The 22,632-nt window shown below is 40.7% G+C and overlaps 1 protein-coding gene across 4 annotated transcripts in view; it reads left to right on the top strand.

Moving 5' to 3' along the window:
• Positions 1-22,401, top strand: part of arhgef28a (Rho guanine nucleotide exchange factor (GEF) 28a) — a 47,394-nt gene extending 24,993 nt beyond the window's left edge. The window contains exons 14-36 of one of the 4 annotated variants that reach the window (XM_044333877.1): positions 795-881; positions 2,431-2,473; positions 3,432-3,533; positions 4,254-4,377; positions 5,068-5,203; positions 5,300-5,355; positions 6,056-6,116; positions 6,277-6,412; positions 6,491-6,606; positions 7,388-7,528; positions 7,746-7,996; positions 8,091-8,216; positions 8,344-8,461; positions 8,614-8,868; positions 9,003-9,079; positions 9,265-9,443; positions 9,573-9,664; positions 9,769-9,954; positions 10,572-10,807; positions 11,594-11,641; positions 12,328-12,846; positions 15,416-15,701; positions 19,764-22,401. In XM_044333877.1, the coding sequence (XP_044189812.1) occupies positions 795-881; positions 2,431-2,473; positions 3,432-3,533; positions 4,254-4,377; positions 5,068-5,203; positions 5,300-5,355; positions 6,056-6,116; positions 6,277-6,412; positions 6,491-6,606; positions 7,388-7,528; positions 7,746-7,996; positions 8,091-8,216; positions 8,344-8,461; positions 8,614-8,868; positions 9,003-9,079; positions 9,265-9,443; positions 9,573-9,664; positions 9,769-9,954; positions 10,572-10,807; positions 11,594-11,641; positions 12,328-12,846; positions 15,416-15,701; positions 19,764-19,939 (3,551 nt within the window). In that variant the 3' untranslated portion in view covers positions 19,940-22,401. The remainder of the gene's footprint in view (positions 1-794; positions 882-2,430; positions 2,474-3,431; positions 3,534-4,253; positions 4,378-5,067; positions 5,204-5,299; positions 5,356-6,055; positions 6,117-6,276; positions 6,413-6,490; positions 6,607-7,387; positions 7,529-7,745; positions 7,997-8,090; positions 8,217-8,343; positions 8,462-8,613; positions 8,869-9,002; positions 9,080-9,264; positions 9,444-9,572; positions 9,665-9,768; positions 9,955-10,571; positions 10,808-11,593; positions 11,642-12,327; positions 12,847-15,415; positions 15,702-19,763) is intronic. The other 3 variants (XM_044333880.1, XM_044333879.1, XM_044333881.1) reach the window with 3 other exon arrangements.
• The last annotated feature ends 231 nt before the right edge of the window (positions 22,402-22,632 follow it).

The following is a 22,632-nucleotide window of genomic DNA, read 5'->3' on the forward strand; positions in this document are numbered from 1 at the left end:
TCAAAAGAGAGCAATCACATTTTTTAATCACCCTCCACCAGACATCCTCCATTCCAAAGCCCTCCAAACCCAAGAGCTGAGCCCAGAAAAGAGTTCCCTATGTCAGTTGGTGTTGAGACTAGCTGCCGCCTCTCAGACACACTCTGACAAGTCTCATATCAACACCGCTTCCCAAACACCAATCAAAGTGAACAAAATTGTAACACAATGTAAAGAAACCTATCTGGAAGAATGGAAAGAAGAAACTAAAAGCCAAAGTAAATGAGAATGTTATCTGGCCTTAAAAAGAGATGATGAACTGGCAGAATATCGCTCGACTGCCGGAGATAGAAAGCAGAGACAGATCCTAACAAAGTACAGGCTCAGTGACCACAAACTGGCAATCGAAGAAGGACGACACAAAAAAATCATGGCAACCGAAAGAAAACAAAATATGTGGTGACTGTTTGACAGGTGAGGCGAACAGTTTGTTTCATTGACTCTTGATGCTTTGGCAATATTGCTATTGTCACATCTATGCCAATAAAGCAAATTTGAATATGAATTTGAAAATCTATCGTCACATCAATCTCTCGGCAAGACAGCAAATATGCCCTGTATATTTCTCAAAATGTCAAACATTTTCTTTAACAGTTTTCTTTGGATAGAGAAGGATTCTAATTTTGCTTTTTTTTTGTTTTTTTAATATTCACAATAACCCATGACATAGTGTTTTAAGAGCTCTCAGTCTGGAGTTGACTGTACATGGTGATAGTTGATGTTGTGAGCAGCCCTCTGTCCACTGTGCCCTGTAGATGCCGTGCTCCACAGCGTCAGCCACAGCAGAACTCTTCTTCAGGCCCTCTCTCTGTCTAAATCTCTGTCTCTGCTCCACCCTGGTAGTAAGTACTGGACACATGCAGCCGTCACACTGCGCTAAAGCCCAGCATAGCCGGCATGTCGCTGTCAGTGTCAGTGCTTATGCGTGCATGTGTGTCTAGTCAAGGTTATTATTGTAAACTACTTCAAAAAAATATTTTAAAGGGGCAATAATCAATATTTTTATTAACAAACCCACAGAAAATTATCAACAGACTCTACAGTTCCCCACAGCTCTGCTGAGCTTTGTGACTTCTTTCAGCTCATTGTTTTGATTTTACAGCCCGCAACTTTACTGATTTGGTTCAACGCTCTCATCAGTGTTGTTTTCAGCCGCAGCAGGCGACTGTTTCAGCAAAAAAGCTTTGATAAATCAACTGCTCAACACCGAATGGCACACATTGACACACAATTTAGCAACTAGTTGGTGAATGGATAGTGGAGCATTTTGCAGTTTATAAGCCAGATATGTCCTTCAGGAATTGATGGAGAGCTTAACAGAGCTCAAAGGAAGACAAGTATTGGACTTACGTTAACTTAAAAGGTGATAATATGTCACAGTTGTGTTGACAGCTTGTTTCTGAGGCCAAAAAGTCTGTTTTTGCAGCTTTAAAACCGGTACATGTGAAATTAAACTGTTTTGCCTGGTCCAGAATATAACTGCCATAACAGAAACATGATCCTAATGTTTAGTTTTGATCCTGTGTGTGGAGGGGGTAGTACTTTCTATTATGACTGCCACCTGTTCTCCAAATTTATGGGCATTTATCCAACAGGATTTAAAAACACAAATAATGTACCCTGCTAAACCTGAAATGAAACCAGCTCCCATTTTCCTTTAATTATCTTAAATGGAAATATATGAATGTGTTTGGTATAAATAGCTCATGAAACTGAACTAGAAGTCACAAAGTTTGCGAACTAAAAATAGTGAGTTGGAATTAGAAAGTGGGATTAACACTATTATCAAGGCAAAAACTAAATTAGAACCATGAAACTGTAATAACCTTGGCGTGTGTTTGCATGTATGTCTTAGCAGATCTGTGTCTGTTTATCGTTTGCTTAATCACGACACAGCCCTACTGTAATCAGAATAGCAGTGGGAGAGCAAGAAGAAATCAAATTTTCAATGATAAAATGAAAACACTGATTGCTTTGCAGCCCGGCGAGAGATATGAGGAGTCTCTGAGGGGTCGGCACTTTGTGTCTGTCTGTGCTACAGCTTTCATATGTATCTTCCTGTCCTGGTGACGTACCTGAGGATCATCTCTGTCACTTTGCATTTCAATCGTTGTTGTGTTCAGATGCTTTCATATGAACCAGTTCAGATGGCAAACAGTTTCTCTGGCATGTAAATGAAACCTGTGGGGCTTTTCCATAAAATCATGTAACTCTGGAACAGTCTGAATTTAATAATGAAACATCCTAATTTGTTATGAATTCCTTTTGAATCATCCAGTCCACAGGGAATAATCTTCAGATTTGGTACATCGTGTGCTTTGCCTGTCAAATGTGATGTTATGTTCTTGATTTCACAGTTCAACAACTTCTCCCCACTCTTTATTACTACAGAACAAAGAGCCTCCAGTATATCAGATCAAGCACAGGAGAAAAGGTATTTATGCTTTACATATTATTTACCTTTTTATTTTTGGACTGCATTGTATTTCTGAAGCTTTTCAGTGTTTCTCTGTGCAAATATCGAATGACTCAGCCTTTCGTGTTGGCCTCACTCACTGGGGCTTTTGCTCTTAATTTAAATGACAGTATGTCTCATCAAATATGTAATCCTCAGCGCCAAGAGCAACATATGTCAGTAACCATGACTACCAGGTTGCTCGGTGACAGCGGGGCACTCTGTGAAGTTTGCTGCCGTCTCTTTTGTCCTTGTGTTGCAGAGCTGGTTTTATGTCCGTTACTGGTGTTTTTTTTTTCTTCTAGTGACAACAGTGGTTAGTGACGTGTAGATATCTGTGTGACCCTGAGCTACTTTCAACCCTGCTTTTTTAAAATTTTGTTAGGCACAATGCCTTTGCTCTATTTTCCATTTATGGCTTACAGTGTCATCTCACCCCAGTGCAGCTTATTTTCAGATATGACCAGCTGCATCCCAGATACATGTCACAACACATAATGATTGCACTGTATGTTGTAGTGCCCATGCAAATTATGCTTCATTATTTGAATAACTGCAGACTCTAATATAAAATAGTGTGTTGAAGCTTTATATGGCCACTGTCTTGCTCTAAGGGGAGTGGTACTGATTAAAAAAAGGACATCCTTTCCTCTTCCTGTTCCACTATTTTGACTGCCACTCCATTAGGAACAAGGGCAGCTTTTTTTTGTCTCTCTGCCTCTTGTCATTTATCTGCCACACTTCAGAAGCTCCCCCTGGTGGAAGATACCGCACAGACTCAGAGATAAAACAGCCGGCAGAATTTATTTTTATATCCTGTTGACTGAACTTAGCGTTTTATGCTTGTTTTGTTGTGCGTGTCATGACCTTGACCTTTGTAGCGCCTCGTCAGCATTAAAATATGAGTGTATACGTGTGTGTGTGGTGCTCTTCACAGGGAGACTAGGTTTCGTAAACGTGCCCAGTCTGCTGATGATGAGGGCAGCATGGAGCTGGCAGAGTCCCTCCAACATCTCACCCTGTCAGAGTTCCTCAAAGAGTATGTGGAGGTCGACCCCTGTTCGCCTGTCCGAGCTTGCCTGTTCAAGCCTCCCTAACCGTCCAATACAAACAAACTAACCCTAAAAACCCTACAACCTATGACACATTTTCCACCTAACGGCAACAAACCACAACTCTCCTCTCCTCTCCTCAGTGGAATAAAAAGAATGTTGTTATTGTCTTTTAACAATACGCACCAGAAGTCTTTCATTTTTGTTTTGCATGTCTGTCGCCTCTAACATTTCTACTAATTTTAATTTACTTTCACAGCATCAGGGTTGGAGATTATGAGTTCCAATTTTTTGCCACATTTTCAGTAACTAACAACAGATTTTCTGTGATCAGAATGCCATTTCAATAGCTTTGCTTCCATGTATTTTACTTGTAACTACACATTTGGAAAAATCATAATGCAGGATGAGCTGTATGTCCTATCTTGGCAAGCAGTTTCAGTTTGGACTAACTCCAAACCAGGTCACAAACCAGTTATTTGCTTGTGTACTATAAGCATATAAGAATATAAGCCTGCACCTACGTGAGCCTGTCTCACTTGCTTTTGATGTCTTGTAGACACAGCAAGAAGAAAATCAGGATGGCGTAACTTTAATGACTAACACATGAACCTACAATGGATGTTTTTTTGTGTTCTAAGTTGTAGAACACAAATGCAAGGTAGGAAATTGCACTGATTTTTCTTTTTCTTTTTTATTTTTGGTAGAATTGAAGAGGAAGAGTTGGATAAGTACAACATCCCAACCAAGGTTGAGTCAGAGAAGTACAAAGTCATTCGTACCTTCAGTTTTCTCAAGAACAGGATGGCCAGTACACGCAACAAGACCAAGGTAAACCCAAACCACAAATAGTCCTCGCCTCTGCTCCTTTTCACTACTTCAACAAATTAAAAACAAAACCTCAACTATAATATTAGGTAGAACTAATAAAAGCTAGAACTCCTCATTGCTCTTACTGTGCATGCAAGCCAACTTAACATGTATACTAGACTCTTAACCTAGTTTAATAGCTTAATTATGTGTTCTATATGGGGGATTAAACTTTAGTATTCATTCCTATAAATGGAATCTAATTCAGAGACATTAGTATGGTCTAGTATCCCAGGTATGTGACTCTGTCTTTCTGCTCTCTGGGAGACACAAGGAAATGTTTGTGGGAATAACTCAAGGTCAGAATGACAGACCAAACATGGTGTCCAGCCTCTTTCCTTTTAATGATTAATCCCCTGTTGTTGAGTCAGCACAGAGAGTGGAAGCCCTCCCCGACCTGCATCTGTTGTTTATGCTATGCTCCATTTCCTAGTCAGTGGACTGTCTTACGTTTGGAAAAAGGCGGGGATTCCTTTTCAGCTCATATATCTACTTAAATACGTTGGGAGTTTACCCTGCAAATAGAAACAAGACAAAGATCTAGAAATGTGAATTAAGGCCCACTTTGCTCAGAGCTCTTAGGTTTCACATTTTCTCTCCGTCTGTATGGCCTCTTTGTTTACACCTATGTCTCTGACATGGTTTTCCAAGGGGAAAGGGAAGGACAGGGAGGCCAAGGATAGACAGCTAAATGGACATCGATTTGCAACAGGCTCTTGTTTGGGCCCCACGGTGTGTGTGGTGTGTGACAAACCAGCATCTGGAAAAGACCTTCTTCATTGCCCCAGTAAGTAATAGCGTAATTCCTTCCATTTATATTTTGTGCAAAAAGTATTAGTTTATGCATGTACATAAACTTTTAAAATATGTCTCTCTTTCCCAGGTTGCACTGCCATAGTCCATAAGGGCTGTAAAGAATCTGTCCCCCCATGTTTGAAGGTGAGTATCGTCCTGGGCCTCATTTCCCAAAAGCAGCTTAAGGCTAAGATGATCGTAAAATCCATCTTACGAACCTTCTTTAGTGTAAAAGGTGTTTCCCAAAAGCATTATAACTGAAGACGCGCCCAGAAATAATCGTAGCTTAACAAGTGACCTCTAAACACTCGTAGGAACCTGAGAGCATCTTAAGAAGCTCCATAACTTGCAGGAGGAACCAAAACTCAAATGTTTTATTTAAGTTTTCACTATTTTTGTACATTTTTAAGTCTTTTTCATGAACACAGATGTTCTTTGTTGAGTTGCCTTTATTGTAAAATGAGTGATGTGGATGTTTAAATTAGAAAGTAAAACTAAACCAACATACACAAATTAATTCAATAGTTTATTTGACAGTTTATGGTATATTTTCATGTTCTGTATCCTCTCCTTTCTTTCTATTCATGGCGTGTATTTTTTTGCCCCACACTTGCATACTGCAAGTCTAATAGAGAAATGATGATAGAATGATGTGCATTTTCACGTTGCATTCGTGTAAATGCTTTTAGGAAACACTCTTAACTCCTAAGATTGATCATTATCAGGAAATGAGGTCCTGACGTGTTGGAAGGAAAATTGTTTGAGCTACTAGTCTCTACTTGAGCCTGTCCTTGTGTCAACTGTTTATATGCTCTAACAAGCCTCTCTCATTTGGATTACTTAGAAACTACAGGATAAGTATAGCATTACCATGGTGAAGAACAGGACAGCATCCCTCCCACAGAGTGAGTTTACAACACAAGGGTCAACGGTCACTGAACATTTTTTCTGTTAAGCTCTCTTAACCATGTTGTGTATTCAATTTTCAGTCAGTTTTCATTTTATTGTGGTTGCACAGGGGACAATTATTGTCATTAAGGGTCATTTTCTTTGCTTTTCCTATAGATTTCACAGTGAGAGACAGCACTCCACAGTGTGCAATCCCCATCTCCAACTCTCTACCTGCCATGACCCCTAAAGAGAGGAAGGACACCGTACCTCTATCATCCCCACTCTCTGGAGGTTTCCCCAACAGTGACAGGTAATAAAACTCACAGACTTCATGGGCTATGGTGTTAAAAAGTTGGTATAAATTAAAACTCTCTACTCTGTGTTACAGTCGGCCTAGTGAGAGTTCAGAGACAGAGCTGGATACGTGGAAGGTGACCAGCCAATCAGACGACCTCCAACCAACTCCTGTGTCCTCCACCTCCACTGACTCATCCTTTGGAGAAGGTAGGACATGAATAAGATTCATTGTTTTCAGTTTTCACAGATTTTTGAAAATTACCCAAAAAGAACCACATGGGTTATTACATGGATGTTATGTCCCCATGCACCAAAACTGTTTCCTGCTGCAAGAAGATGCCGACCTTGTATCCTATAAGGAGGGATGAAGCAATAAACTGAGACTGGTGAAAGTTAAGATCTGTGTCCACTTTCAGTAAATGCTTAAGTGGCTATAATCAGTATTTTCTATAATAACAATGGATGAATTTATCTTGTGGGATGTAAAAGGGAATTGCTCGTAGTGATGAACCAACAGAGAATACACTGACCCTGAGGTTCCCTTTGCCTTTACCAAACTTTATAGCATCTTTCTGGCCCATTTCCGACCCACAACTTTGTTTCAGTTCACTGTAGTTTCCAGCCACAGGCAGTAAAAGCTGTTTAAGTGAAAAAGTTTTTAATATCCACTGTATGTAACTTCCACAGTACAAAACGGCAGACAAAGTTAGCGACTAGCTGGTGAACATAGCGGAACATTTAGCAACTAAAGAGCCAGATATTTCCCTCGAGTGTTAGCGGAGATTAAAAACAGAGCTACAAGGAGAGTGAATATTGGACTCAAACTCGACTCCAAATGAGTCTGCTAGAGGCTCTGTGTCTGCTGAACGTGTAAATAGACAACTGTTGATGTCAGTGTTGTATTCATAGCTTGTTTCCGCTTCCCCAAAGTGGCCGTAAAATCAATTTTTGCAAGGTTTGAAGTAATTTTGTTTTCTTCTGTCTATAGACTGTGTGGACGGGTATATCCACAGTGACATCTCAGCGGACGCTGTGGATTATGAGGCTGAGTCATGGAGTCTGACAGTGGAGCACAAGTTCTGCAAGAAGCAGGACAAACGAGCTGTCAAGAGGCAGGATGTTATTTATGGTAAGCAGATGTCAGAATTGAGACAGAAGACCACTGGAATGTGGCATTTTCTGCCAGTATCAGTATTTCATTTATGAAATTGCTGTAACCACATATAATTGTCTTAAAATTGCTAAAATTGCTATTATTGAGTAACAGACTAAGCTTTTTGAAGTGATTTAATGGATATTTTTGTGACACACACATTGAGCGTATGCGTGTTGGTCCCCTGATGCAGAGCTGATGCAGACTGAGGTTCACCACCTACAGACTCTACACATCATGGCAGAAGTTTTCCGACGAGGTATGAAGGAGGAAGTGCAGCTAGACACAGAAGCGGTGGAGCGGGTCTTCCCCTGTCTGGACCAGCTGCTCCTCTTCCACTACGCCTTCTTCACTGCCTTGAAGGAGCGACGACACAGCTCAGCCCAGCCCCAGGGACACAAGAACTACCTCATCCAACGAATAGGAGATGTCTTGCTTCAACAGGTGAGCAGGGACTTTTGGGACTACCTTCCTCTTAGGTGTAATAGATGGAAACCAGTGAGGGTGTGCATCACTAGATGTGTGTATTTTGTTGCAGTTTTCAGATGAGAATGGAGAAAAAATGAAGCAGGTGTATGGAGAATTTTGCAGTCGTCACAACGAAGCGGTCAGCTTTTTCAAAGACCTCCAACAGCATAACAAAAGATTTCAGAACTTCATTAAGGTACTTAACCTTCCCAGAGCATACATTTTAGAAATTTAGCTTGCTTTCGATCAATTCCAAAATAAAAGCACCATAACTATTCTGCTCAGAAGAGATGTAGTATAACTCTTGATTTTACTTTTTCAAGCAACAAGGTAATAATTCATTGGTGCGACGGAGGGAGATCCCAGAGTGCATCTTACTGGTAACCCAAAGGATTACAAAGTACCCAGTGCTGCTGGAGAGGATCCTACAATATACTCAAGGTCAGTCATCTACTGCCCTCTGCTGGATATATGCTCATATGGTCACCAAAACCAATTGCTGGTCAATAACAGCATACTATACCATGTTTCACTTGAAAACATACAAGTAAAACAATCTCAGTTTTCATTATTTCTCCTTCCTGACCCCTCAGAGGAAACCGAGGAGCATGCCCAACTTTCAAAAGCACTTGTTCAGATTCGAGAGGTGATCGCGGCCGTGGATTTGAGTGTCAACGAGTACGAGCAGCATCAGAGGTTACAGGGAGTGTGGAACCGCATGGAGAATCGTAGCATAGCTAAGCTAAAGAACGGCCATACTTTCCGCAAGCAGGACATGATGGGTCCGGGACAAACGCTCAAACACCAGGGCCTGCTCCTGTGGAAGACCGCCACCGGCCGACTTAAAGGTGAGACCGACATACACTCTGATGTTTGATGAATGTGTCAGTTTTGCATCCTCTTTACATACATTTCCATGATGTTAATAGATAATCATGCTTAGGACATGGTAATGTATTCCGGCTTGTCCTCCCTTCCACAGATGTCCTGGCAATCCTTCTCACAGACACACTCATCTTCCTACAAGAAAAAGACCAGAAGTATACATTTGCCACCGTGGTACGCAGCACTAATCATGTCGGTTTAATTTGAAGGAGACAAATGACCATCTGTAACTTTAATCAGCTGTGTCTCTGTTATAATGTTACACTCTATTACCTATTCTGATAGAATGACTTGTTTTGTGTTAGGCCATTACCACCTTATGTAAAATCATATTTTTCCCCACCTTTTATGTGCTTCAGGATCAGAAGCCTCCTGTCATTGCACTGCAGAAGTTAATAGTGCGAGAAGTAGCAAATGAAGAGAGAGGGATGTTTCTGATCAGCGCATCAGCCGCCGGGCCAGAAATGTATGAGGTCCACACATCATCCAAAGATGAACGAAATACCTGGATGAGGCTCATTAGAGAGGCTGTAGAGAGGTGCATATACATCTGTGTTTTATGTGTGTTTGTAAACTGAAGAAAACAAGGATATTTAGGACAAAATGTTAAGATTTTCCTGTTTGTGAATAATTTGTCCAACCTGTTTGATGATGTTTCTCTGCACAGCTGTCCAGAGGAAGAAGAAGAATACACAAGTGAATCTGAAGAGGAGAAGCGAGTTGCTGAAGCTCGTATTCAGAAGATCCATAAAATACAAGGTATTTGGGAATTTAAAGACTTATTTATTTTTTAAAATATTTATTACCTATGAGTTAACATTTCACAATTCTTAATCCTTGAACCATATGAACTTGTGTATCAGAGAGTCTGATGAGCCAGGACCAGCAGATCTGCTCCAGCCTGGAGGAAAAGCTGCGGATCTTTGCAGAGCTCTCTGCTCTGAGTGGGAGGATGGATGCTTCTCTTGTTGAACCACGACTGCTCGTCCAGCTGCACTCAGAGGAGCCGCCCCAGGCTGCTGCGCTGCTGAATGCAGCTCTGCAAGAAGGTTAGACATATACTGTGGTATAACAAACGCAGATATATAGTTTTATGTTTGCCTGCAACTAAGGATTATTTTCATTATTAATCAATCTGACCATTATTCTCACCATTAATTGTTTTGTCTATAAAACATTAGAGAACTTTGAAAGCCATTCCTTTGCTTTTTAACTGGAATGAGTTGGACTGGATTTAGGTCACCATAATTTAAGACACACTAAAATCTCAGAATTGAGAAGCTGGCACCATCAAATGTTTAGTGTTTTTGCTTGAAAAATTACTTAATAAATGAATTAATTATTAAAATAGTTGCAGATTAATTTTCTCTTCTCTGACTAATTGTTTCAACTCTAGTTCTGGGTCTTTTTGCAACAGAATAGAAATATGTGGGGGGGGGGGGGACAGCTATTAAAGTGTTGATTTGCTAAACTTGACTAAGATTTTGTGAGTAATTAGTCAGGAGATAATCTGAAACATTTTTCAATCCGATAAAGAAATGCAGTCTCATTTTTAATGGCACTCCAAACTCAAACCCAGCTTCATGCAAAACCTCAGAGTATAAGCACATGAACTAATGCTTAGATGCAAACTTAGTTTCACACCTGTGTTGTTTTTGTTTCCCAGCTGAGAACCTGAAAGCCACACTATCATCGAAGGCCTGTTCCCCATCCAGCCACAGCTTGGACTCCGACATAGACTCTGTGTTTCCTGTCAGCCCTGCTACACTTGAGGAACCCCCCTCAGACCCTGAGGCCTCACCTGGGGACCCTGAGGCCAATGAGGGGAGTTGGACTGAGACTATCGTACTTCAGTCCCCAACTCACTTGCAAAAAACAGACACAAATGACATTGACTTCAAGGTACAGTACAGCTCCTGGTACAGTATATAAAATGCATTTTATTTATAGAGAGTCTTGTTTGACCTCATGATACAAATTGAAATTGTAAATTAAATATGTCATTTTCGAGTTAAATAATAATACAGCAATATGATGTAATGTTTTTCCCATTACTGTAGTTGTGCTGGGGGTATTGTAGAGGTATTAGAGGTCATTATAGCCTCTTACAGCCTGCATCTGAACGTCACCTCTTTCCATTTCTTCACAAATGTGTGGCTCAAGATTGCCAACAGTTGTTTTAATAATTCAGCTCAGTCTATTAGAATTACATTTCAGTCGCAATGTGATGAATCATTGATAAGCTTGTAATAAAGGAAGAAGTCCATTTGGTTCCCAGAGGTATTGCATCATTAAAAATGGATATGGAGACTTATTCCAATTACCATGCCACATTTGTGCTACAGTTTGCAGCTTTTTGTGACCTGTGAGGTAAATGACTCCAAAAAGAGAGAATAATTTTCTTATCGACTGCTGTGTGATAATTTAAACCTGAACAGTGTGGTAGGACAGCGTGCAGCCTCAAGGGGGTGCAAATGTTTCATGAATGCGGCGCCCCATTTTTACTCTGACTTGCCTTGAGAGGAAAGTATTGAGGAACATTTCAGTTCCCAGTGAGTAAATTGTAGAGTGTAACTCATTATTTTGCAGGAAAATTGCGACAGTCACATGAAATCTTCAAAACTCAGACATGAAAAACACAGCAGGCTTTTTAATCTACATGTTATGTGTGATTTTGTCCATTAACAGGTTGCTCAAAGCGTCCAAAGCCTCACCCAGTTACTCTATAGTCTGCAGGTGAGTACATTATTCAATATTTCATTCACCTTTCATCCTGTTCATAGCCCTCATCTGTATTATCATCCAGTCAGCAAGTCAACAAACAAACCTCCTCTATTCTCAGTATGAACAAATACATGCTATGTTAGTGTCATACTCAGTCAAGATAAAGGCTTATTATGTGTCTGCACACTCCTGCTTCAGTAAACAGAATCAACACTCTGCTCAGCTGTTTGAAGCCAATGGAAGGGAGCAAGGATCCTACTGATCTTCTTTCTGCTGGGAGACATAAGATTGTCTTTTGTTTCACTATACTGTATACACACAGCTCTTTAGTATAAAATGTAAATTTATCTAGGGAGAACGTGTGTGTGTGTGTATTTGCATAAGTGCATGTGTGCGCACACTCTTGGCTATGTGTGTAGGTTTTGATCACAAAGCCATTTTCATATTCAAAGTTCTGTATCCCTTCTTGCATATGAACCTGAAAACCCCAGTTCTGCCAGCAGTTGTGGGATCAATGTGAATAGAGGCTGTTGCATTAACATATTAAAGTAAAGCCTGATTATAGTTTCCGTCAGGTTTTGCCATTCAAATCACCGTCTTTTACTGCCTGTTGTGAGGATACACATGCGGTCAAAGTGGTGGTTGAGGTTTTGCATTTTCATCAAACCTATCTCTCTGCCTTTCCGTTTGTGTGCTAGGCCGTTGTGACCATCCAGGACAGCTGCTATGAGGTCCAGAGGCTCCTCCTCCAAGAGAACGGGCGCCCATCCCCCCGTGCCCAGCGACCGCACCTTCCAAGCGTCCGGGGCAACACCCTACAAGAACAGGAGAAGCAGCGTAACCTGGAGAAGAGGAAGGAGGAGGTGGCGGCGGCTCAGCGTCTCCAGGACCGGCTGCGTCAAGACAAGGAGCGCTGGGAGAAGGAGTGCCAGGTCAGGGAGAGCCAGCAGGGGGAGCAGGAGAGCAGGCTGGAGGAGAGGGAGAAGCAGTGCCACCTGGAGGCGGAGAGGCTGAAGCGAGAGAGGGAAGAGCTCGATGAACAGCTGGAGGAGTACCAGCAGAGTCTGGAGCGGCTCAGGGAGGGCCAGAGGAGTGTGGAGAGGGAGCGCGAGCGGCTGGAGAACCAGCAACAGCTGCTCCAGAACTGGAGGCACAGCCGGCAAAGGAGTCTGCCCACTGTGATTCCTCACATGGTCATCCCGCTAGATGGGCAGCAGGTAGGGGTGGAGCACAACTGACAACTTTTTTCCTTTCTTTTGTTTATTGATTTTACAATAACTTCTGAGGTTTAAATTGAGAACTTAGTAATGCTCCTGACTTCTTGACCCTGACATGAGTGTGAGGTAGATATACAGTGTTTATGGAGCCCTTAGCTGCAGCTATTAACGAGAGGCTTTTCTCAGACAGCTATCAGCCTGAGTTACGTTGGCTCACTCATTTACACAAGCAGCTCAATCCCCTCTTGATATATGACCTGCGATAATGAGAGCTATTTCAGCATCATTTGTCTTAGTGCTCCAGCAGCTCCACTCACCAATAAACATCTTAATGATTGATGATAATTAAACCATTGCAAATAAAAGCCCCAGCAAAATAATTAAAACCAGAGGCACGCAGCCCAAGAAACCAATCAATTGTGTCCGAAAAGACTTAAATTATCGACACTTTGTTTGAAAAGCACTACAGTGAAATGTCCCCCGCTGCTGGAAGGCATTGAGGATAAAGGATACACTGTTCTCTGTGCCCTTTAAGTCTCAATGTACCTCACATGGAAAAGCAGCACTGGTGAGGCTAATACAGCACATATATCTATGTGAGACTTTGCGGGGTAAAGCTTTGTGCTGCTTAGTTCAGCAGGTGTGACTGTTCAAAAGACACGCAGAAAGCACTCGAATGGACAGACAAATGAGTAGACTCGTGTTACAATATTCCCTCTCTCCCTCATTGATTTACACACCACCTTGGGCTTTCACAGGCTAGATGTAATGAGGCTCTCTTGGCTTTTTGCAAGCTTATTTATTTCCATTCATTTATTTTAGTCACTGGGGAGGCTGCATTAACAGCAGTGGTCTGACAAAGGCGTGCAGAGGCAGTGGAGGTCCTAATGTTCCCCTGCTAATGTTTTAGCCTGAAGCAGCAGTTCACAGGGTCAGGGACAGATCGAATGACGTACGCTCACACCTGCTCTGAGGTCCTTTCTAATTAGCTGCGGAGCTTCAACTCAGTGGAGGAAAGGCTGTGTTGATGTGAAGATAGGAGAGGCAAGAGGGGGCATTAGTAGAGGACAAGAGGAGGGACTGGAGAACTGACCAAGCCGCAGCAATGACACCTTTTATATACATTAAAGGGTCAGTCAACCCAAATGACAAATGACTTATCTCTTGTTGTGTCTAATCATGTAGTTTTGGCTTTTTGTCTCTACACCAATACAATGGAATTTTGTGTGTGGTGGCCAAAGCCTTCAAAATTTGTACTCAGAAAAAGTGTCTTTACTGAAACCCTTTTTTTGGATAATCTATAGATGTCACTATGAACAGTTTCTGTAGGGACTGCTTCTTTTGTAGAAAATAGTTCCCATTAAAAACTTGACACGAGACACTAAGTACGTTTTCAATGCTTTCAGCATCACAAATTAAATTCCATTTAGTCACATTTGATTTGGTTACAAGCATAAATCTCAGAGACAGATCTCTCAAATTTGGAAAAATAACACTCTGGTAACATGTTATTTTAATTTTATACTAATTTCCTGGGATTTTTGGGGGGTAATTTGCAGGTATTTAATGATGAATTTTTAGGACAGTTTACAGAGAGGGTGAGAAAGAAAAATAAAAAAGTGTTAAGTTGGTTTAGTTAGTAAGTGCTGATTCATTATATTTAGGTTCATACTTAGTTGTTAATTTGAAAAAACTCTCAATAAATTAGATTCTCAACAATTCTTTAACTAACAGGAAATACTTAGTTTTCAATGTGCAGTTTTATTTGTCAAACTACATATTAACATATTTGGTTCTTTCTTAAAAACACTATAATCACATTTCCCATATGCTACCAAGTAACGTAAACCTTAGAATTAACAGCAGCTACTTTTAAAGAAAAAAAACTAATATGCTAATGTAGCGTTTGATACTCAAAACTACACGCTGAAAACTACGTATTTTCTCTTAGTTAAAGAAATGTCAAGAGTCTAATTTATTAAGATTTTTTTGCAAATTCACAACTTTTCATGAACCCAGATATAATCAGTGCGTGCTTACCAACTAAACCAACTTAACACTTTTTTTTTTGTTTTTTCTTACCACCCCAATGAACCGTTACATGCCTGCAAATTACTCAGAAAATATTTAGGAAATTAGTATAACATGAAAGGACCTGTAAAATAAAGCGCTACCAAAACTCTGTATTCGCATGACTTGATGCCACTAGAGCCAAGTAAGAAAATGGATTTTTGTAATTTGGGTGAATGGCTCCTGTGATTCTTTTGAATTACAGCTTTTTAGAGAAACAGATCTAGAAGTCTAACAACAGAGCCTTTTTTAGGTTTTGTTAGTTAATTTATTAAATGTATTTTCTGAGCCCTCATGCAAACGCATCAGTGCATTTCAAAGGTGCACTGCTGAGTGGATTTACTTGTGGGGAAACCATCCAACCGTCATTGTCCATTCTTGCTTCAGAGGCTCTCATCATAGCAAAAATATGAGCTTCCTTTGTGTTCCTAGTGTGCTTGATTTTCATCTTTCAGCTCTGTGTCTGAATCTGACAAGTGACATTTGCTCTCTCCCTCAGGACTCTGCACCAAGTCAGTCCAGAGACCATGCTGGCAACGGCTCTGTGTTTGTGAACGAGGCTGCATTCGCCAGCACCAGCCTCAACAACCGCCACGTCCGTCACAAAGGAAATGACCCAAGTGCACACAATTGTCTCAACACCCTGCTGGCAAGATCCAACAGCAGACAGACCCCCATAGCTAAGACCCCCCACAATCCGCACTCAGATTCCCAGGGATGGATGATGGGGACCGGATACTTCTACAGTCCTGCAGGAAGGCTCGGACTAGAGCAGACGCCCAGTGGTAAGAATTACTACAAAGCACAAAATGCAAATTGAATGGCAACTAAGGAGTTCATGAGGACTCTATAATTATAGATAGTTTCATCTATTTGTTGGTCTGTCTGGTTTGTTGAGACATTTTTCTTTAAGACATTTATTAAAGACAGTAACATCAAAAACAATAAAAGGAAGAAACCACAGCTTACCCCTAATTTCCACATGAGTGAGTAAGAACTGATTTTTTTTTCTTGGACAGTCTTTGCTTTCTGATACCATCTGTGAAGGGAGGGGAATTACTGTATGTTGGCGTAGAAACATCGACTAATGAATGTGATGTAATCATTCCTCATGTTCCTACTGGCCATTAAGAGATCCCTTCATAATGCACTTAAGATATAAGTGATGGGGGAGAAAATCCAGTCTTCCTTCCATATAAAACAGTTTCTTTGACACTAATATGAGGCTTTAGCCATCCAAATTAATCAAATCAAGTCAATATCTTTAATAGCTATAGTCTTTTTAGTGCCAAGTCCCCTCTTTTTGTTATAATCCTTCCACTGTATTTAATTACTAGATATGTTTAATATCCTTTATCTTATTGCTAACGGTGTGATATTACACAGCTAAAGCGCATCTCGTATTGGACAGTAGTGCGCTGTTATCATACTGTCTGCTGCTCAGTACAAATGAGAAATCTGCAACCTGTGCGAATGTAAACAAACACTCTGCCTACGCTGGTTTCACCCATGTGTGGGAGAGAATACTGTACACACACACACACACACACACACACACACATACTCCGCTCTCAAGGCTGTATCCCTGGTGAGGCCTTGTCTGTCCTTCCTCTCAGTTAATCAGTGTCTCCTGACAAAGAAACCACCCCAGCACCACCATCTCCACCTGCACCAGCAGCGAGCTGGGGCCCTCGCCTGCCAAAGGAAAAGAAAATCAATGGTTTCTCTATCTATCGACTGGCAGGGCAGACAACAGCATGTGAATCACAGTTCACAGGCGATGCCTGACTGATTGGGACATCGATCTAAAAAAATCTTTACAAAACTCATTACCGCATGACTTGTCATCGCAGCAGGCGAAGAGGGGGGGGGGGGAGAGGGGCGCGAGAACGTAGAATGAGAGATGCAGACACATATTAATATGTGTTTCATTCGAGAGGCGTCAGCTATGTTCTCATGCTTGCTCGTTCATCCATTCATGTGCCGCTCATTCAAATAATTTCGACAGGCAGGGAAAATTACAGGTTGCATGTGACTCCTCTCCTGTAAAAATGGGGTCAGTGTTTACTGTGGCTGATGCAGAGTTTCTGGTGTTGTTTACCAGCTAGACCGGGGCAGCGCATTCTTTTCCTCATTGATCAGCTTATTAACCTTTCCTCGTTATTGAGCACACAAGTGAGTTCCAGTGAAAATCTGAGTCACTTGTTAACAAGCCCGGGGTGTGTACTCGGCTGCAATCAACAATGCAGGGTGCATTCCAGTTGACACCTACCCACAATGCATTTCTTAGTGGATCCCATGAGGACCTGCGATTAGATACTGAATAAAATCCTTCAGACTCCACACAATTTCACGTTGAATTTAAACCACTCTAAGAAGCAACTTTCATATTTTATGTGCAATCTCAGATTTGAAAAGCTCCTTTTCAACCTGGTACTGGAATATGTGTTTCCTAGTATGTGGAGGAAGCTGGCATCTCTTTTCTCTTTTTTTTTTTTATGAAAAGAAAAGGAATCTCTTTCAAATGCAAATTCACCATTGTGCCGTCAGTCACACGGATCAAAGTATGATCTTACTTCTCATCCTCACCTGAGCATGTGACGATTTCTTCTAATGCACACACACACACACACACACACACACACACCCTTTTTCATTCAGTGGATTTCCATAATTTGTCCATGCACAATATAATCTCGGAGAACCAGTTGGATGGAATTCTTTGAATTGACGTCTCATCTGATGAGTCGTATTAGGTTTTTGTTGCTCACCTTTTCAGACAAAGAAGGAGAGCATGATGAGTCGGCTGAGGGAGACAAGAGAGATGAAACTGGTGCACTTTACAGTATGTAGATTAACGCACACCTTTTACAATTCTTCTTTTATAATTACCTCTGTGGGAACCAAACCTGCCCTGTGACTTTTTGAACCAAGCATCGGGCCATAGTGTTTCGGCTAAATAATACAAATGATTATTTTGCTCATCATTGAGATCACAATTATTCACTCATGTTGGATTTTTCATTGCTTTCTTTAAATAGCATGCATTTGCCATTTGTGTCGCAACATATTAATAATGCTAAAACGGTATTACTTCATGGACAAAGCTCTAAGACAAGGATTGAGTGACTTTTTTTCATTTGGCTGCACAGTGATGTCTCATCTATCAGAGACCAGGCCTATATGGTGGCTAACAGAGCTACTCTAACAGACTCTTATATAATTAATCAAACAGAGACACTTTCCTACAGGGACACAATGAGGCAATTTATAGTTCACGCCATCTGTTACTATGACAGCACACCTGCCCTAATGCTCGACAGCACCCACCATGCACACAAATGTAAGAATGCAAGCACACGCACAGAGACATTCCCGACCAGAAACCACCCACACAAACATTTTCTCTTTTAGATACTTTAATTCAATAATAGTGTTATTGATCCTTGAAGAGAATCCCCCTTATCATGAGAACAGCGTACCTGAGGGAGGTAGGGATATAATATTTTTGAGTCCTTGTAATCTGGTTTAAGGTTTGTCTCATCAAGATCTTGGCTGTTTATCATTCCTCATTTCTGGTCCCTGGTTTCCTCATCTCTTCTTGTCAGCTGTCAAGTGTGAGGAGGCAGGTGTCGGTGAATCCCGACCATGATGACTGATTATATTGACAAAGATAATGATCAAAGTGACATCTTTAAGTAGAGGGGAAATGATGGATATCTTGAAAATCTTTGTTTTCTTTCTAAGGGTCCTATTTTAATCACGCAAGCCCAAAATGCACCTGCTATTTTGGTCTCTGTAGGTGCAGCAGCGCAAAGGGCAAAAGGGTTGAGTGAAATAGAATATAAAGCGGAGGGTGCTGTGATTAATAAATACACTCTCAGCCCAGTCACATTACTGGTCTCATGGATCTGAAACAGCTGTGCCAATCACTCAGAAAGGTGCTTCTTTAGGATATCATATTGTTGTCTGGGTGGTGTAGGGTGTCACAAAATGAATACTCAGTGCCACAAATGTGCAGCCAGAGGTGGATGATTTGGCTTTTTACAGTTAATTAGTACATGACGATTTAAATAAATATTAAAAAAAGTTGGAGTTGGAGATGTTTAATTAAAATATTTACACTTTAAAGACATATTTTAAGGCATAAAATACTTTGCCTGAACTAATAATTTGTGTTTGACGTGGCATGCCCACTCAAAGATATAAAAACTTAACTAGATACAAATTCTTAAAATTGCATCTACTCCTGAATCGATCAATATGCAAATATTTTCTATTAACAGAAGTTCAAGTCCATCTGCACTTGAGATTTCTCATTTCTATATCAAACTTGTTTAAGTTTTTGCTGCAAGTATAGTTTGCTCTGTGTCGCCATGTGTGCAGCACTAGACACCAAAATACCACACAGATGGGCAAAGCAAATTTCAAGGTCTGGAAAATACCATACCAGAGTGTTACTTGCGCTGGTCATAGCACCATCACGAAAATAGGGCCCTAAATATAATGCAGGAGGAAGCAGCAGACCGGGCTGCAGCAGCTGTGCTTGATCTATATGCAGTAGGTATTGGCTGGCTAAACAATTAGACTGAGCTCATTAAACAAGTGGCTACACATCCCAACCTGGTGATTATTTATCAGTGGATAGTAAACGATGAAGTCTCTTTAGTTTGACTTGAGTCAGATTGTATTCATTTATCTGGATTCCTTCTATTTCTTCCATCTTTTCTTGATTTTTCCAGTGTTTTATTACAATTATGAGCTAACAATGTATTATTTATCAGTGGCGGTAGCTGCGTCTGTTCTACACAAAGTACTAATGCTATGTTTTTCTTGTGCCCGCTCAGATCATAACAGTCACAGCTACATCGGGGAGACTTGGTCGTCAACAGCAAGCGGAGCTGACCCGTATCAGGTGCTTCCGCATCCCAGTGACCCTCAGCTGGACCTCAGTGCACTGGTTTCCTTGGAGACTGACAGCGGTGGGGAGGAGGGCAGGGAAGAAACCATCGTGTACCTCTGAATGTTGATAAATTTCAGACTCTTAAAAACACCAACCCAGCACTTGGAGAATCAGGACTGAATCCAGGGAAGCATTTCTCTATAAAAAACAGTTGTCTTTTAAAGTCTTTCGGGGTTTTTTTTCAATATTTGGAAGATTGTTTTTGTGTTGTTTTTTTTTTTGTAACAGGGTGAGTTACTGGAAACACGGACTGAGAAACAGAGATAAAGAAACTGAGGTTGTTTCAGATTTAATCTCACATGTGTCATGCACCTTAGCTCAAGGCACCACAGAGTGTTCAATGTCTCTTTATTTTCTGTTTTGTGTGTGTGTGTGGTCTTTATTGACTGCCTGGGTCCCTGCAGCCCCACCTTTCTTCCTTTTCCCCTTCTCTGCGTCTTACAGTCCCCTCCTCACTGCTTTCCTTTCTCAGGTCCCGCATATCTCATCCCTCGAGCTCTGTATTTATTAAATTTACCACAGAGGGAGGAAAAGCGTACACCCAGTATCAACCAAACATCAGGCTGCATCTCTCTAGCGGGTGATTGTCTTGCCGTGGAGTAAACAGCCCCTCTTTCGTTTATCTGACGGGCTCTGTTTATTTACAAGCCGAGCATAACATGAAGCACAAAACATTTGAATTGAAAGATGAGTTGTGACAGCATCAGTCCCACGGTTTTTCAGACTTGCTGCCCGTAGCCATCATTTATTCCTTTTTATCTGGAGCACAAGTATTTCTTGTTAAGAGAAGGAAGCGCAGATGTGGATTTAAGAAAGATATTGCAGCTGTGCTAATATGTCAGTTTTATCGGAGCATAGAAATTCAAGCTTCTTTCAGGCGCAGCTGTTACTGCTAAATGTAAAAGGAACTTGTGGTGCAGGAGGATGTTGGGATGTCAGTTGGTCCGCCACTTTTGTCCAGACTAAAATATATCTATTGGATGGATTGCCATGAAATTATGTACACACATTCGTGATCCTCAAGTGCCTCCATAACCTTCACATTTGTGGTTTTGAGTGAAATGTCTCTACAACCATTGGATCGATTGCCATGAAATTTGGTAAAGACTAGTGATGCAGGAAACAAAGATTAATGAAAAAGCAACTGTATTAAAAATGGTTTGTTTTTTCGAAGCATTGGATACGGCCAAAACATCTGCTGAACAACTATTGATATCGCATTTGTATGGATGGATTAAATTTGAGACCATGATGAAAGTTATTGTCAGAATAGTTAGTCAGAATATAAGCGGTCTTACTTTTTTCATCGTTATTTTTTTCAGTAAAGTCTATGCTATTGAAACAGACCATTTTTAAACAGTCTGCAGCTGTTTTTGAATGCAGATTGAGAAACACACCCCATATCCAAAACAAGCATGACGCCTCTTTGATACGAGTATGACATAACAAAGCCTCATTTGTAGTGGTTGTGTGATTTTTGACGTGGTGAGGCGAGGCATGCAAACATCTTGATGCAATGACTTTGCTTTGAAAGGCTGATACTGTGTCGAGTAGTCTGTTTGGAGCGTAACAGAACAATTACAGGCATCTATGTCCCACTCAGGATGAATTGTAATAACTTTGGTTATCCTTTACTTTTTAACTGGCGCCGTCTTCGGGTCTAAATTTAAATTTGTCCAGTACTTCAATGTACGACCAAATACCTGCAAAACTGATGACATTCCCACCTGCCTCGGTTGTAGTTGTGTTTAGTGCTAATTAGCAAATGTTAGCATGCTAACACACTAAACTAAGATGGTGAACAATGCAAATATTAAACCTTCTCGACATCAGCATGTTAGCATTGTTAGCATTTAGCTCAAAGTAACACTGTGCCTACAGCCTCACAGAGCTGCTAGCATGGCTGTAGACTCTCAGATTATTGTTACTTCTTGTCATTACATCCCATTTTTACTTTATACAAGCTGTAAAGGATGAAAGACTTCCTGAAATCATTCCTGCAAGTACCCTGAACTATATGAAGTGGCCTTATCGATACTGTCATGCTTAATGCTAAACTATTACACTTGAATATTCATGTAGTATATTTACATAATAACTCCTATGGGCATTTTTATGTGTAGAGAGGTCCCCGTGCCAATGCTTTAAGTGTCCCTTGATGTTTGAATGAATTGATTTAATTACTGTTGTAGTTACCTAATGGGACAATAAGGTAGTGGCAGTATTTTGATGTGATTTTAGTACCATGTATATATGTTTGTGCTTTTATTTATTTATTATCGTACAGGAGTTGTAATGTTTTACAGTACTTTTTGAATGGTATTGTATGTAGCAGTGTACCTGTGTAAAACAAATGAACAGGTCTGTTTTCTTGCTGTGTGCTCATGTGTTATATATTCAGACATGACTGTATTGATAAAAAATGACTTTTGTGAAACAATGCTTTGTTTTTATTGTGTTAACAAACTGGGCTCTGTGAAGGTGTCAGTACAATAAAATTGTAAACTGGTTGAAACACAAAATGTTCAGCTTTGGTACAAATATCACTTTAGTTTTATGCCACTGGCTCTAAGTGTGAAGCGTCTCCAACAGTGTAAACAGATGTGCAAGAGAGCAACCATTCAGTTGCCAGCAGTGACAGGTGGCAGACCAGGTGCATGAATGTCAATGATTTCCTGTCTGACTGCACCTCCGAATTGCAATCACAAAAAAACACATCAGTGGTGAACGTGATATGCTGTGAAGCAACAAAC

Source organism: Thunnus albacares, chromosome 18 (assembly GCF_914725855.1).
Source record: "Thunnus albacares chromosome 18, fThuAlb1.1, whole genome shotgun sequence".
Lineage (NCBI taxonomy): Eukaryota > Metazoa > Chordata > Actinopteri > Scombriformes > Scombridae > Thunnus > Thunnus albacares.